Source organism: Mirounga angustirostris, unplaced genomic scaffold, assembly GCF_029215605.1.
Source record: "Mirounga angustirostris isolate CCGP_5_RB_7025 unplaced genomic scaffold, mMirAng1.0.hap1 SCAF_9, whole genome shotgun sequence".
Taxonomy (NCBI): Eukaryota; Metazoa; Chordata; class Mammalia; order Carnivora; family Phocidae; genus Mirounga; species Mirounga angustirostris.
Genome location: NW_026991717.1, coordinates 129998383 through 130013280, shown reverse-complemented (window position 1 = coordinate 130013280; position 14898 = coordinate 129998383). Strand labels below are relative to the sequence as shown.

General features: G+C 46.6%; 1 protein-coding gene across 6 annotated transcripts in view; it reads left to right on the top strand.

Moving 5' to 3' along the window:
* FOXN3 (forkhead box N3) overlaps positions 1-14898 on the top strand; it is a 394185-nt gene that overhangs the window by 364338 nt on the left and 14949 nt on the right. For all 6 annotated transcript variants that reach the window (XM_045901392.3, XM_045901391.3, XM_045901385.3 and 3 more), the window contains one exon: positions 8099-8204. In XM_045901392.3, the coding sequence (XP_045757348.1) occupies positions 8099-8204 (106 nt within the window). The remainder of the gene's footprint in view (positions 1-8098; positions 8205-14898) is intronic.

Below are 14898 nucleotides of genomic sequence, written 5' to 3'. Positions count from 1 at the left end.
AACAAAAAACTCTGTTCTCAGATGACATGACAGGAAGAGTACAGACCAGATTGTAACCAAGTTATGGTCTGAAAGGGCTTCCAAAATCAGGCTGCATAACTTGTCATGAGGAAAGCATACTTTTTTCATCAGAGCTGTGCAAGATTCAGCAGCATTTTCCTTAGCTCCCGGCCACTGTACACAGTGATCATTGGCTTCGAGAGATGCTTTTGATGAGCCAGAATAATGGAGTTAAGAGAGAAAGAGGCAAGGGGATTGGTCATTAAGGGATTCCCAGCAGCTCCCATAAAAGCCCATTATTACTGAATTCTTGAGCACAGGTAGAAGAGAAACAGGATTGATCTTGATTAGTTGACAAATTAATGGTTTTTAATGTTCTCGTGGCTAAATGAACTTCTCCCCACTCCCTCACTATAACACTCAAACTATAAATAATTATTTTTTCAAGGTATCCATAGTCTTACTTAACATGAAAATACTGAACTCGAGTTTTGAAAGCTCAGTGTTTATGTGTTGAAGCTATAGGGTCGTTTTTAGAAGTCTTTCTTCCCACCTCGGTCTTAACCACTGTGAGAAATCCAGCCTCAGCCTTCGTGAAGGTGCCACACCAAGAAGGGGGCTCCAGGGTCCTTCCAGGAAGGAAGGAACCAGGAGGCCCCCAAAAGTCATGGAAGGAGAGGCCCATTGGCAGGAGCAGCCAAGAAATTGATATTAAGACAGGGGAGAGGGTAGGAGCAACATCTTTGTATTCACCTTCCCGTCTGGCCCCAGTCTCTAGTAAAATCCCCAAGTGGTCCAGCTAGAGCCTGGTCAACAGGCCAGAGTAAAGTCCCTGAAAATGGGACTAGGACTGCAGGAAGGAAGTGAACTTGGATTGAGTGTCTGCTGTGTGCACTCGGGAAGCCAGGTGGCCAGCTGCTGGTCAGCCTCCTGGTAAACCAGTCAGAGGTGTGTGTCTCCACGCCCCAGGGCCTTGGTCTTCTCTTAGCATTTCTTGGCTTCACTCTTCCCCTCCCTCCCCTTGTTTTCATTTTACTTGTGTCATGTTTCTTTTCCTGAGATTCGGTGAGTGCCTTGTGTGGCCGCTATCCCCCTGCCTTGCCAGCTTCGCCCAGGGCCTGGAAAAAGTAGGAGGTGATTCCTCACCCAAAAGGTTCCGAGGCAGCAGGCCCCAGCCGCAGTGCTGGGGGACGGGCGGCCCGCCTGGTGGTGTTGGTGTGCATTTGTCCCGGGGGGGGGGGGGGGGGGGGAGGGTGTGTGTGTGTGTGTGTGTGTGTGTGTTCAGCCCCCGGGCTGGGCTGAGGCCGAGCTCTGTTGACAGAGCCTCCTTGTATCCTGCTATTTATACTCCCTTGTTTTCCCCTCCTGGGCTATGCGATGCCCTGTTTGAACCGAGGCCACCAGCCTAGTCTGTCTGCCGCGGTCATTTCCAGCCGTAAGAGGCTGGCCTGGGTGGCTTGAAAGGCTCTTCCTTTGCCATCGACCTCCGTAGCCGCTCCAGTTAAGGTTACCAGATGGCAGCCACTTAGATGGTTTCCTCTCATCCTCCCAGCCTCTGCAAAGCTAGCTCGGGGCTGGCAGACCAGCCACCATCCACAAGCTGAGTAGATCGTACAAAGGAAGCTCCTCAAGAAGCTGGTGAGAATTCTAGTCAGCCAAGCCCCTTTATCTTTGAGGGGTCCCACACTGCCCCATGGGAGCTCAGCTCCCCACCCCCCGGCCCCGTGTATTGCTTGAGCTGGACTCCCTGTGGGTCCCCTCAGCCTCCCCTGCTGACCTGATGCTTCGCTTTCGATGAGGCAGCTGTGTGCATCTAATCCAAACCACAGGCTTCAGTGTTTTGTCCCCTCTCCCAGCAGCACCAGTGATGATGTTCCCTTTTCCAGACTTTGCCACTTTGCAGCATGGGGCACATTCTACAAGATGTGCCATTCTGTCTTGCATGCGCTCTAGGACGCTACTTCCAGAAAAGTCAGCACAGGACATTGCTGCCTCTTTATCTCTTGAATTTTGGATTATGCTCCTAGTCCCATCCACCTATCCTCCCCGCCCCACCCCGTCCTCCCATAAAAGTGGCTATGGAGACTTAATTCCAGCTTCTAGAGTCTACTTAAGTACCTGCTTTGCAGTTCCCCTTTGACAAGCGCTGGGAGTCATCTTTAACCCCAATGGGGAGATTGTTATGAAGTCAGATCACCATTACTCATCTTCAGAGGCTTATATAATCCCTAGTTGGAATGTTCCCAGAGAGGAACTCTGATCATAAACAAAACAACAAAATGGGACAGCGGGGCGGGGGGGGAGGATGGAGGTGGCATTCTGCACCCTGCCTCGAAGTGGGATATGTATCCAACACGCCAGGCACTGGAGAAGAAAGGCAACTGGCACGTAGGCTCCCCCATTCCAGCCCCCTCCCCAGCATCCTTCCAAGTAAGCAGGTGGAAAGGCCGACTTCGGGAAAGGGAAGGATTATCGGAATCACTTGCTGCTCAGCTTATGGCCTCTGGTAGCGTTAGCCAGGGCTGCCCTCCAAAGGCAGCAGTAGGAGCTCAGAGGTTAATTTTAGAAGCTGTGAAAATCAAGGAAGCTGAGCATCAGGAGGGAAGCTGAGGAAACTGGGATGGGGAAGTGCTGAGGGTGGCGGAGCCCGGAGGGAAGTTTGTCTTGTTCCATCGACATTTTTTTAGGTTCTCAAGGTGATCGCATTTAGATCCCGGTGAGCAGTGCTGCCTGGCTCAACTCTGTGTGTGTTCCTGTCTTCCTGGTTAAAAATAAAGAAGTTTAGAGTCGCTCTGTAGCATAAGAGAAAGTGGTCGATCAGCAAGAACTGGGCGCTCTGTGGCTCCTGCCCTCGGCCCCTCATCCCGGCAAATCGAGAATTTCAGACGTGTGTCTTCTTGCGGATAAAAGCTGAACATTGACTTGATCTAACAGAACAGGATGGTGCTGGAGGCCTGTGCCTTTTGCAGTGAGAGCACAGACATGTCCAGTTTCTCACTACATACAGCCCTTCCCAGCTGGAGCCGAGGTACCAATCTCAGTGCATTGGGAGGGGTAGGCTGGTTGTAAAGGGGTTGGTCTGTAGGTGTTCTGGTCTACCCTGAGGGTGATAGAGGCAGAGGAAGGCAAAGAGAGGCATGCTGACAGGAAAAGGGCTGAGGAATGCATTCATGCTCCTTCGGAGTCCTCCACATCCAGGACTAGTTAAATATGGACCTCGGAATGCTTTTCATGGACATTTTAGACTGGCTGTGATTCGTTTCTCAAGCCTCGTTCCTGACGGTTGGGGATGGAGACAGGAAGGAGGAAAGATGGGAGAATAGTTAAGTGTCACAGCTGGCTTCTGGCAGCCCGTGAGCAAATACGAACACATCGCCATCCCAACATGGAGAGCGTTGCCAGTGAGGAGGACTGGGAAGTGCCAGGGTTGGCAGAAGCAGCATTCAGTTGCAGCTCATTTGAGAGCAAACTCTAGGAGTCAGGAGAAGAGCCTAGTTTATGTGCCAGGAGTCTTGGTTCAGGAGGTTCAGGAAATAGCTCGGGGAAAGCCTTCTAATGCTGCGGGATAGCTTTGTCCATGAGATTCTCTTTGAAGTGAATACACTTCATTAATCAGGAAGATGTTTTAGGGGGTGAATGCAGAGTTGGGGAGAACTACAAAAAGCATAAAAGGCTGGAAGAATTTCCCCATCTTGATGCACCATCCCCCCCCTCCCCCAACAGGTCCTGTTCCTTACAGATAATTGGTAAGAAGATGCTAGAGAGATGGGATGCGATGGTGGAGGGATGAACAAGATGGTGATGATGAGCTTACAGAGTGGACCAATTTACATCGGTCTTCCTATTTAATACTCAAAACAGTCCTAGGAGCTGTGGGAAACTGAGGCAACAGGAAGGTTAAGGCACTTGTCCAAAGCTGCAGAGCTAGTGGTAGGACAAGACTTTGGCGGGGACGCAGACCATGTTGCCCCGGGCTTGTACTCTCATCCACTGCAGAACACTTCTTCCCTGGAGGCCTAAATGAGGTGAGGCGCATCAATGGACCCTGGTCTCCAGGCTGTGTGCACCGAGGACTGGCTTCCTTTCTTTGTTCCGCTCCCTGTTGGCCATGCCCCTGGGGCTTAAAGGTTCTAGGCGCTTGGGCAGAGGACTCTGGGCTTGGGGCAGTCACCTTGGGGTTGCTTTTCTCCTTTGACTGGCAGATGACTCACTGGCCATGCCAGGTCCGGAGAACCTGTGCTCTAGGACTCCCATCTGCTGTCTTCACTTTCCAGGGCACCCCAGTCTTTGTCCCAAGATTTTAGGTGTTTTAGGCATTCCCCGCCCCGCTAGGGGCGACTCTGACACGATCGGCACGATGGGAGCAGAAGTGCCGTTAAGAGCAGCCATTGCTCCTCCAGCTGCACTCTGTGACCAGGAAGACGGCTAAGTTCTTCCAGCACGGTTCGGGTTTGTCTCCCTCAGTCCTTACGGACTTTTGGCTCGCCTGGAATGGAGACAGCACAGGTGGCCTCAGGATGCTCTGAGGATGGTGGTGGTGGTATTGATGACTAAGCTGTATTTTTCTAAACAGTAGTGCCTTTATTAACTCAGTTAAATCTCCACTCTGAGCTAAATCCCATTTCTGTCCCCCTCCTCTTACTGAAGTGGCTCGCTCAGGCAACATAGGCAGTAAATGACAGAGATGGAACACAGACTCAGGGCCTTCCAGCACCAGAGTCTGGCTCGCAGCCATTACTAAACTCTGCACCACTTCCCTGCTCAGAACCCTTAATGGTTTTCCCAGTACCCATGGGACGAAGCCCAAAAGCACCTCATTCCTGCAGGGGATCATATGCTTCAGCAAAATTACTTTTTGTTCTTGTGCACGTTGTGGTTATTACTACTTCCAGGCCCTGTATGTGCCATTCCTCTGCCTCTTAATGCCAACTTCGATGGCACTTTCTTTTTTTTTTTTTTTAAAGATTTTATTTATTTATTCATAAGAGACAGAGAGAGAGAGAGGCAGAGGGAGAAGCAGGCTCCCCGCCGAGCGGAAAGCCCGATGTGGGACTCGATCCCAGGACCCTGGGATCATGACCTGAGCCGAAGGCAGATGCTTAACGATCTGAGGCACCCTCGATGGCACTTTCTACAGGAAGCCTTCCCAGGGACCCTTTACTTCAGGTCAGGTGTCTCCATCCTTCCGTGTCTATAGACCCCCTGCCCCAGCACTTACTATAGTATATTTCCCTTGTCACTTTAATTCTCTCTCTGTCCCGCTTAGCTGTGGCAACCCCATGTCCCCTTCATCTAATACCTAAGCAGGTACTTGGTATGTTAATCTGTTAATCGATACAATCTGTATATGGGACTATGATAGTTTTGCTGGCGAGAATTATAACTGTGGTATCGATTTTAAATTTTTAAGTTATTTTAACAAGTAGTCGTTTCTATCAGATTTGCTTGCTGTTCTGGATGAGATCCCTAGTAGCCGATGTCTTCAACGGTATTATCAGAATTTAACTGAGCCTGTGGCTGTCAGGCCATTTCAAAGAGACTACCATACGGCAAAATAACTGAAAAACCTTTTGCCACAGTCCCCAAAACAGACAAACCAAAAGCCTCTCTTTTCAAACAACCCGAAGCACCTGTCTACAAACTCCGGAGTTCTCCTGATTTTTGCGTGTCTGTCCTGGGGAATTATGGGCATTTTTCCTACTGTGTTTTTCTTTTAAAAGTTTTATAATTTTAGTTCCTGTGTTTATGTCCATGATCCGTTTCTAATTAACTTTGATGTATGGCATGAGGTAAGGACCAAGGTTCATTTCTTCCCAAACGGATCTCCAGTTGTTCTAACCCTGTTTTCCCCATTGTGTTGTCTTGTTACCTCCACCAAAAATCAAGTTGGCCATGTATTTGTGGGTATATTTCTGAATTCTGTGTTCTTCCTGATCTGTATATCTCTACTGACACTAATCCCACTCTGTCTCGTAGCTCTATAGGAAATCTTGAAATCAGTAATGTAAGTCAGTTAATATAAATTTTAGGTACTCTTCCTTAGAACTTATCAACTAAGCAAAATAGGATACGTACCCAGAGTATCACATTATACAGGTTTCATGCTTCTAAGATAGTTGGTAAGTCTCCTGTCTCAGATGATCTGCTGTCTGAAATCAGGCTGAGAGTAAGGGACACGGGTTAAGAGTTTCTGATCTAGTTCAGCCTACTGTCACAGTTAAATATGGTATGAGAATGGGAAGATTCTGGACCACTGGACTGCATTGGCGGTACTGACTTTGGGCACTGGTTTTAATTCTGTCTCCCATCCACCTTTTAGAAAACCCAGTGGCAAGGGCTTTACACAGACCTAGAAAAAAAGGTAGCAAAAATATTAGCAAGAGCCACAGAATTCTCGAGGAATCAGTCTATATAATACATCATCCTATATTCAGGAGTGGACATTCATCCTATATGAGGGACCTCTTGTTAAAGGTTTGGAATATTTATGTAAACATGCTCTTAGAAGCCTAAAATTTACAGGATAGAAAGTAATGTTGGGGCGCCTGGGTGGCTCAGTCATTAAGTGTCTGCCTTCGGCTCAGGTCATGATCCCAGGGTCCTGGGATCGAGCCCCACATCGGGCTTCCTGCTTGGCGGGAAGCCTGCTTCTCCCTCTCCCACTCTCTCTACTTGTGTTCCTGCTCTCGCTATCTCTCTCTCTGTCAAATAAATGAATGAATGAATGAATGAATGAATGAATGAATGAATGAATGAAAGTAATGTTTGTGTTTTGTAGAGAGTATTCTACTCAATATGGACGTTAAAAACTTAATATCCAGAAGGGTTTTCATTTTTGAATGTATGATTTTCTGGAGCCTTTTTGGTATGGCATTTGTTTGAGAAAGCCTGATTTATCCACTTTGCCTCTGGATGAGACTGTGGGGGGGCTGTATGAACACAGCCAGAGCTCGGGGGACTCAGGATGCTGTTCAGAGAAGGAAGAAGAGATTTCGGTAACTTGCATAAAGTCACAGAAGAGGAATTAAGATTAAAGCTAAGACTCCAAGCCCCGCATCAGGGCTCTCACTTCATGAAGCACGCCTGGCCCCGTGGACGCATGGAGGAGAATTGGTAGTACAGGAAGAGTGTTGGCTTGAACCAAACGAAACTGCTATTTGGGAGGTCGAAAAAGATGGACTCTTGGGGATTTCCTGTGGTTCCCCTGTTGTGTGACTCCTCAGACAGGAGTGAGGCTCCTGTGGGATTGTATGGAAACGGACGGGATCTGATGTTCCCTGGCAAAAAGGTTGGCTTACCGTTGCTCCAGGGACGAGGGTATTTAGGAGAAGGCAGGATGGTGAGAGAACTCTCTGGAGATTTGCTTGGGGGGAAGCTTCGAGAAAGGAGGAAGTGGGCCCTCCAGAGCGGGCTCTGCATGATTCTGAGGCAGGAGCCAGAGCTTCCCTGCCAGCCCTCTACCCCGCCACACTGAGGAAGGGTCTTTCCTCGGCAGCAGAAATCACGGTGAGCACGAACTGTGTTGTGAGCACTGAGGTGCCAAGAGGCTTTTTGTAAAATCAGCTTTGTTATTTTTTCGGCTCTCTTTTTTCCTTGTTGGATTAAGGACAAACAGAAAGGTGTTCTCAGCTTCTGACCATGATCGGAGAAGCATGAGGAAATGCTTTTGTTTGGTCATTGCTATCAGACTTCTGTCCGTGTTCTTGAGATCTTGTTAGGGTCTGACTGGAAATGAAAGCTTATATTTAATAAGCGCAAGCAAATAATGTTTGAAGCCCATTTTTTTAATACTCACCCTTTTTTAAACCGGTGCATCAATAATTTGATTGTAAGGTAATGGTCTGACACGGCTGACTGAACCTCTTTCTTGAGGCATGGTATCTTTCTTTCCCTCTCGGTGTGCATGCATGTACGCGTGTGTGTGCACGTGCACACGCGTATTTCTCTCTCTCTGTTCACTCTCTATGCCAGTAATACTTTCTCTCTCTTTTCGCTCTCTCTCTCTCTCTCTTCTCTCTGGTGTATCCAGAATTTCTGACTCAACAGAAATCTTAGAAGTTGAACTCATGTGTGGTGTCTTTCCTTTTTGCTTTTGCAGTTCCTCCAGGAGTGATACAAAATGGAGCACGGGTTCTGAGCCGCGGGCTGTTTCCTGGAGTTCGGCCTTTGCCAATCACTCCCATTGGAATGACGGCAGCTGTGAGGTAAGGGAGACACTCTCTGGGCAGAGCCTGCCTAAGAAGTGGGAAGGGCATCATCATGTGTCCCACAGGGTCACTTGGGATCGAGAGGCCCAGCCTCTAAACAGTGAAGACCGTAAACTTGGTTTGGGTGTTCAGAAAAGTCAAAGTAATTCCCAGGGACCCCAGTCCACGTGCCAGCTTCGCCTTCTGGGCTCAAATTATCTCGGTCCTGTTGCAGATAAGGAGATGAAGACAAATTAAGTGTTTTTGTTCTAAGAAGGTGGGGCAAGGAAGGGGGAAGGAAGTGGTGAGCAAGTTGTTCATTAGATTCTAGGCCAACTGGTCTACCTCTAGAATGAACTGCAAAATCCTGTGTGAAAAGTGCCTTGGTAAGTGGGATATAAATAACAGGTGGCATCATTCCCCCTGCTTCCAAGAATCAGGTCAGTTGCCCAAGCCACATGAACTCTTCCTTGGGAAATTGCTTCCCTCCATCCTTCTTACTCCATTGCCAGCCCTGGGTTAGGGTCTCTCACTAGCTTTGATCCCTCAAAGGGGCCAGTGTGGATGCCACCTCCTATTTTCCTGCTGCTTCTCTGCCCACTGCCTCCCACATATCAGCCTGACATCACCCCATTCCTTCTGTCTCCTTGAGCCAAACTTGTTCCCCAGTGTTGGCCCATCTTATCCATTCTGTTGCCTCTGTGTAGGCTTCCCTCAGCCTCCACGTGCAAATCAGCACCTCCTTCAAGGTCCATCACAAAAACGATTACTTCACAAAGCTTTTGGGAACGTGGCCTCTGAGCCACCCTGGATGGCTTTGAAAGCCCCATGCTTTGTTTGCGGCCCTTTGATGGGTGACCCTGTGTGGTAAAATTCCTCTGTGTGTCCCCCTCTGCTCTCGGGTTCACTTGCTATAGATAGGGCTGGCTCTCATTCACTTGGCTGATGGCTGATGACTCCTCACGTTTGCAGTGTCGGGCCCAGGCTCTCACTTGGAAGGCCCGTCACACTGAGCTGTACCCCTCCATAGCATCCTCTCCTTGCTCACTCTGCACTTTTGGATCAAGTTCGCATCTGAAGGCCATTTTCCTTTCATAGTGTCTCATGTCCCAAAGGAAACCACCCCAGAAGGTCTGTTGGGGGGCCTGAGGGAAGATGCAAGGTCGAGCTCCCTCGTGTGAAGGAACCACGTGAAGCTTTCCCGCTCAGTTGTGTCTTGCGCTCTTCTGGCAAACCAACCTACTCTTGCCAAGGTGGAAGTCCCCCAATCTTCAGGGCGGACACTGGTGTCTAGGATCTGATGAGGAGGGAATTTGGTTGGAATTAGAATAGTAATAAAGTTAGAAAACCACATAGCATTTCCGCTAACCCAATATGGTGATAGTTTCCAAAAATAGATGGGGGGATGGGTCTCTCTCTTGTATTTCTCCAGTATCTTCCATGGTTATCTGTAGATCAGTAATTCCTGAGTTCATAAATGAAAAGCCTCTTCCATGAAGCCAAAGTATCAGTGCCTTTGTGTCACATTATGAGAGAGACATACTCTATTTTCTGGTCTTAAAATCTTTTCAGCCTCACCTCCCACCTTACTTTTTGGCTGACAGGACTTTGAGACTGTAGACTGTTTCTCGTGGAATAACAATCTATGTTCATTAGCAGATTCCAAGTATAGATTTCAGTTTGTCATCTTGAGCATTCCTTTCAGCCCTTTCCAGGATGGATCTGGATGTGGCTCTGGCCATTCCTCGGAGCAGAGCACAGGGGAGCCGGGCGCACGGGGAGAGAGATGTAAGACCAGGTTGGCCTTCGGCAGGAGCCATCCCCTAATTTTAATTATTATCCTTGTAGCGTATATCATTTCCCATTATCATACATTCTACTGAGTAGTACTCCCTGGAGGATCATTTAAAATATTGATTTCCTTTTTTTTTTTTCCTCCTGGTTATGTTCTGGTTGGGGCGATAAAAAAGCACCACCACAAAACAGTGAAGTCTTGTCTCTCATTAAAGAGTTGCCACTTCCCCAGTGAAGGGAGCACCTCACTTTGGCTCTGCCACGGTGAAAGACCACAAAACAGGTTTCAGGTGCAGTCAGGAGACAGAAAGCATACTAGGTGTTCAAGCAGGGAGACTTTCATGTAAAGAACCGTCAACCAGGTAGGAAGTTATGAACCAAGTAACTGGAAGGGTAAAAAGAGAACTCCAGGCATCATGGCGAGAGCAGTTGCTGGAAGCAGCCACATCCCCTCAGGCTAAGAGAAAGGGGAGAGATTGTGATGGTTGCCCTGCAGAGGTGGGGCTCAGACCTCAGAAGAGGGGATCCAGACCTTTGACGGGTACCCCTCCCCAGGGTGCTGGAGTCTCTGAGCTCAGAGGAGGGACCTGTGGAAGGACCCGAGGGATCTCAGATCTCCTGCTGGTGTAAGCCCTGTAGGGGAACGTGAAGAAGTTGGTTCTGTAAGCATCAGAGGGACCATGAGCTGGATTCAACAGCTTCTACAGGAATGAGCTGTGGCCTCAGGTGAACAGGATACACCCAGGAAGGGGCGTGTCCTTTCTTCCTCCTCCCCCTTCCCAGTCTTTCCGTGGCACCTCGTGTTGTTTGAGCCTAACATGGAGCCAGATGGTGCAGTAGACGTGGGGCTTGCACAGCCCAGCCCCAGCCCCAGCCCTAGCCCGCAAAGCACTGTGGAAGGGTGGGTTTGGAGCTGAGTGACAGTAGTTTCAATGTCTGTCCACTTGCTTGCTTGATGTCTGTCCACTGTGAAAGCACACAGTCTAAGAGTGACCTTCGTCAGCATCAGAGAAGTTTTCGGTGAAATGCACAACTGCTGGTTTGCAAAACTAGACAGGTTTCCATCTGCATAAATAAGCGAGAACCAGTCAAGAAAACCATTGTGCATTAGCAGTGCATTCTCCAAATACAAGTTCGGCACCTTCCAGCTCAGTTTTAAGAGAAATTAGGGGAGAGGAGTATTGCAAGCTCCGTAAGGTCAAGGACCCTTGCTCAGAATACTTTGCCTTCTTCATGCCCCAAATGCCTGGCAAATAATAGGTACTGAGATGCTTTCAGAAAGAATAAACATAAACATAGCCACGGGGATGTTTGCAGAACCATTGTCTATGTAAAACCCATTAATAAGTCTTTGGGTGGGAGGATCTTGTTTTGCTCTTTCACACTCATTGTAATTTAAAATTTTTTAAAAATTTGACCATGTATCTGAGGTTAAAAGGAAAACAGTCCACAGGAGAACAGAACAACAGCAGATGTTGGCCAGACCCCGTGTTGGTGACCAAGGGTTTCTGAGGGTGTTCGTGTTCCCACCACTGCCCCCCACCCCCGATCAGTGCAGCGGGGGATGGAGGGAGGGCCAGAGAGTCATTAGCACCCACTAAAGACCAATTTCCTACTCTGCTTTGTGTGGCAGGTTTTCTGTGTGAGTCTAAGTGACTTCTCCTTAAGTGAAAATATTTGTCTTTCAGGGATTTTTTTTTTTTTCCCCACCACTGAGTGGCAAAGGCCATGTTTGTTTGTCTTAACTCTGAAACTGTTATTGACATAGATGAAGTGTTACTTTTATTAGCTGATCATTACACAGCTTGTATTTGCTGGGTTCCTTTGCATATAATTATGATGTGAAATCTCCTTGTAAGAGTATCTGTCAATAGTGTAATTGACTTTACAGTGTTGACTTTTTACTCAATAACCTCAGAGATTGGCCCATCCTTAGTCGTTGGAAACCTGCTTATTTTTAAATTTGCCTGGGCATAGAGTCCTCAAGACACATCATCCTCAAAATGACTCTCACACGAAAGTTTCATGCCTGTGTCTTCGGTTTTCCCAGAGACATTCTTTGCAGAGAATACATTGAATGGAACAAATGATTATAGCCCTAGGAGAACTGTTCCTGGCTCTCTTGGGAAACAGGAGCCCCAAATTTCTCACATTTATAGCATTATGGGCTGCCTCCCAGGTAGGGGCCATAGCAGTTCTCTGGGATCTGGGCCCCCTTGCTTTCAACTCTGAGGGCTCTTTTGACTGCAAGTGATCATTCAGGTGGTTGAGAAGAATTAAATGTCCAAGGCTTGCCAAAGAGGACTGGGAGAAAACTGCTGAGGGGGTGGGGGTCCTTCATAAGGCAGCAGGGCCAGAAATTACATACGAGAACTCAGGAACCAAGTTTCCCCAGTCCTTATCCTGTGGTTGTATGTGTGTGCCTGGGCTTCTCATTAGTAAACCAGTCTTACGGGTTATTAGGGTAATGCAGAGTTATGTGCCTGGCATATGATACGTGTTAAGTAGGTGCTTGATAAATAATATGGAAAAACAAACAACCCAATTCAGAAATGGGCAAAGGACTTGAATAGATATTTCTCCCAAGAAGATATACAAATGGCCAAAGCTCATGAAAAGATGCTCAGCATCGCTAATCATTAGGGAAATGCAAATCAAAACTATGAGATACCACCTCACACCCATTAGGATGACTTGTAGCAACAGCAGAAACTAACAAGTGTTGAGGAGGATGTGGAAGACTTGGAACCCTTGTGTGCTATGGGTAGGGATGTAACATGGTGTAGCTGTTGTAGAAAACAGTATGGCGATTCCTCAAAAAATTAAAAATCAAATTACCATATGGTCCAGCAGTTCCACTTCTGGGTTTGTACCCAAAAGAACCAAAAGTAGGGTCTTGAAGGGATTTTCGTCCATCTGTGTTCATAGCAGCACTATTCACAATAGCTAAAATGTTTAAGCAACCCAAGGTTTCGTCAACAGATGAATGAATAAGCAATATGTGGTATATACACACAATGGAATCTCATTCAGCCTCGAAAAGGAAAGACATTCTGACACATGCTACGTACGGTACGGATAAACCTTGAGGAGATTACACTGAGTGTAATAATCCAGTCACAAAAAGACAAACTCTATGTTCCACTTATATGAGGTATTTAGGGTAGTCAAAATCCTAGAGACAGGAAGTAGAAGGGTGGTTGCCAATGGCTAAGGGGGGGAAGGAGTGGAGAGTGAGTATTTATTGGGGACAGAGTTGTAGTTTTATAAAATGAAGAGTTCTAGAGTTGGACGGTGGTGATGGCTGCACAATAACTATGAATGCATTCAATACCACTGACCTATACAATTAAAAATGGTTAAGATGGTAAGTTTTTCATGTTTGTGTATTTTACCGTAGTAAAGCCAATTGGAAACAAAAATAAGATTAATAATGTGGGGAGCCTTGGATTCATCTAGCTTGCCCTCCACACACCTTCCCAAGTCCCCTTTCTGAGCACCTGAAGCTTAGCCCCAAACCCCAGGAAAAGGCTTAGATTGAGCTTTTTATGCCCCCTTCAGCACAATGTACATCTGCCCAAGCCATTGGTTTTAAGGAGTGGGAGCAGTCATCTGAACCTCAGCAGTTTATAAAATTATAAGAAAGTTCCATCTAGTCACCAGCTAAAGCTGCTTAATTTTATTTGGACCTCAAGTGAAAACTGCAGTTCCCATGGAACATGAAGCGAGTCAGGAATTAATGGTCTTACTGTAATACAGAGCATTAATACCTAAGGTGCTGTCAGAATAGAGTCATCAGGAAAACTCCTCTCAGCCTAAGATCTGCTCCTGGCCACCTAACTTTGTCTTTCCCCTTTGAGAAGATGTTTGTCACAGGAGTTTCAGGAAGCTGACAACGTTCAATTTTAAGATAGAGTGTAGTCTAACAACAGAACTTGAGGGAAGATTTGCCACCGGTCTTTCTTTTTCTTTTTTCTTTTTTGAGATTTGTTTTTTTGTTTTTTTTTTTTAAGGAGACAAATCTTTCCCCTTCTTTATTTTTTAAGTAATCCCCACACCCAACATGGGGCTCGGATTTACAACCCCAGGATCAAGAGGTGCATGCGGTACTGACTGAGCCAGCCAGGTGCCCCTGGGCTTTCTTTTTTTAATTGAAGTATAGTTGACACACAATTTTGCATTAGTTACAGGTGTACAACGTAGTGATTAGACAAGTCTATATATTATGCTGTGCTCACAACAGACATAGATAGCTGCCATCTATCCTCATACGGTGCTGTCACAATACATTGACTATATTCCCGATGCAGTACCTGCTATTGGTCTTTTTGTATTCTATTTTGTTTTGTTTTTAAAGACCATGCACCTGTCAGCTTCCATCTTCTGAAATCATGTTCTTTGAAGGCAATTCTGAAACTCAGAAATAGGTTATGCTTTATGGTAGGAGGGAGAGAAGAAAATGCGACAAGAAGAGTATGGCTTATTTTTAATTTCTTTCTGAATTCATTATGGTTACTGTAGGGATTTGTCCACTTCACCAAAGTTTCCAGGTCTGTTGGTGGAAAGTTATTCATAACGTGTCTGCCGTCTTTTAAAATACTTTTGTAGTTATGCTCCTTTTTCATTCCTTATTTCATTTTAACATCACTCTTCTTGCTTAATCTTGCCACAGTTTTTTGGCTTTCCTCTCAAAGTCAACTTTTGGGTTTTTTGGTTTGGGGTTTTGGGTTTTTTTGTTGGTTTTTGTTTTTTTTTCCTTCATTTATAATTGGCTTTCTTTTTGTAGGTTTATTCTTTTTCTCTTTGTCTGGATTGGTTACTTTCATTTTTAAACTTTTCTTCTTTTTCTATAAAAGTTGAAGGTTATAATTTCCTTGAAACTACTGCCTAGTTGTATCCCATGAGTTTTGATATCTTT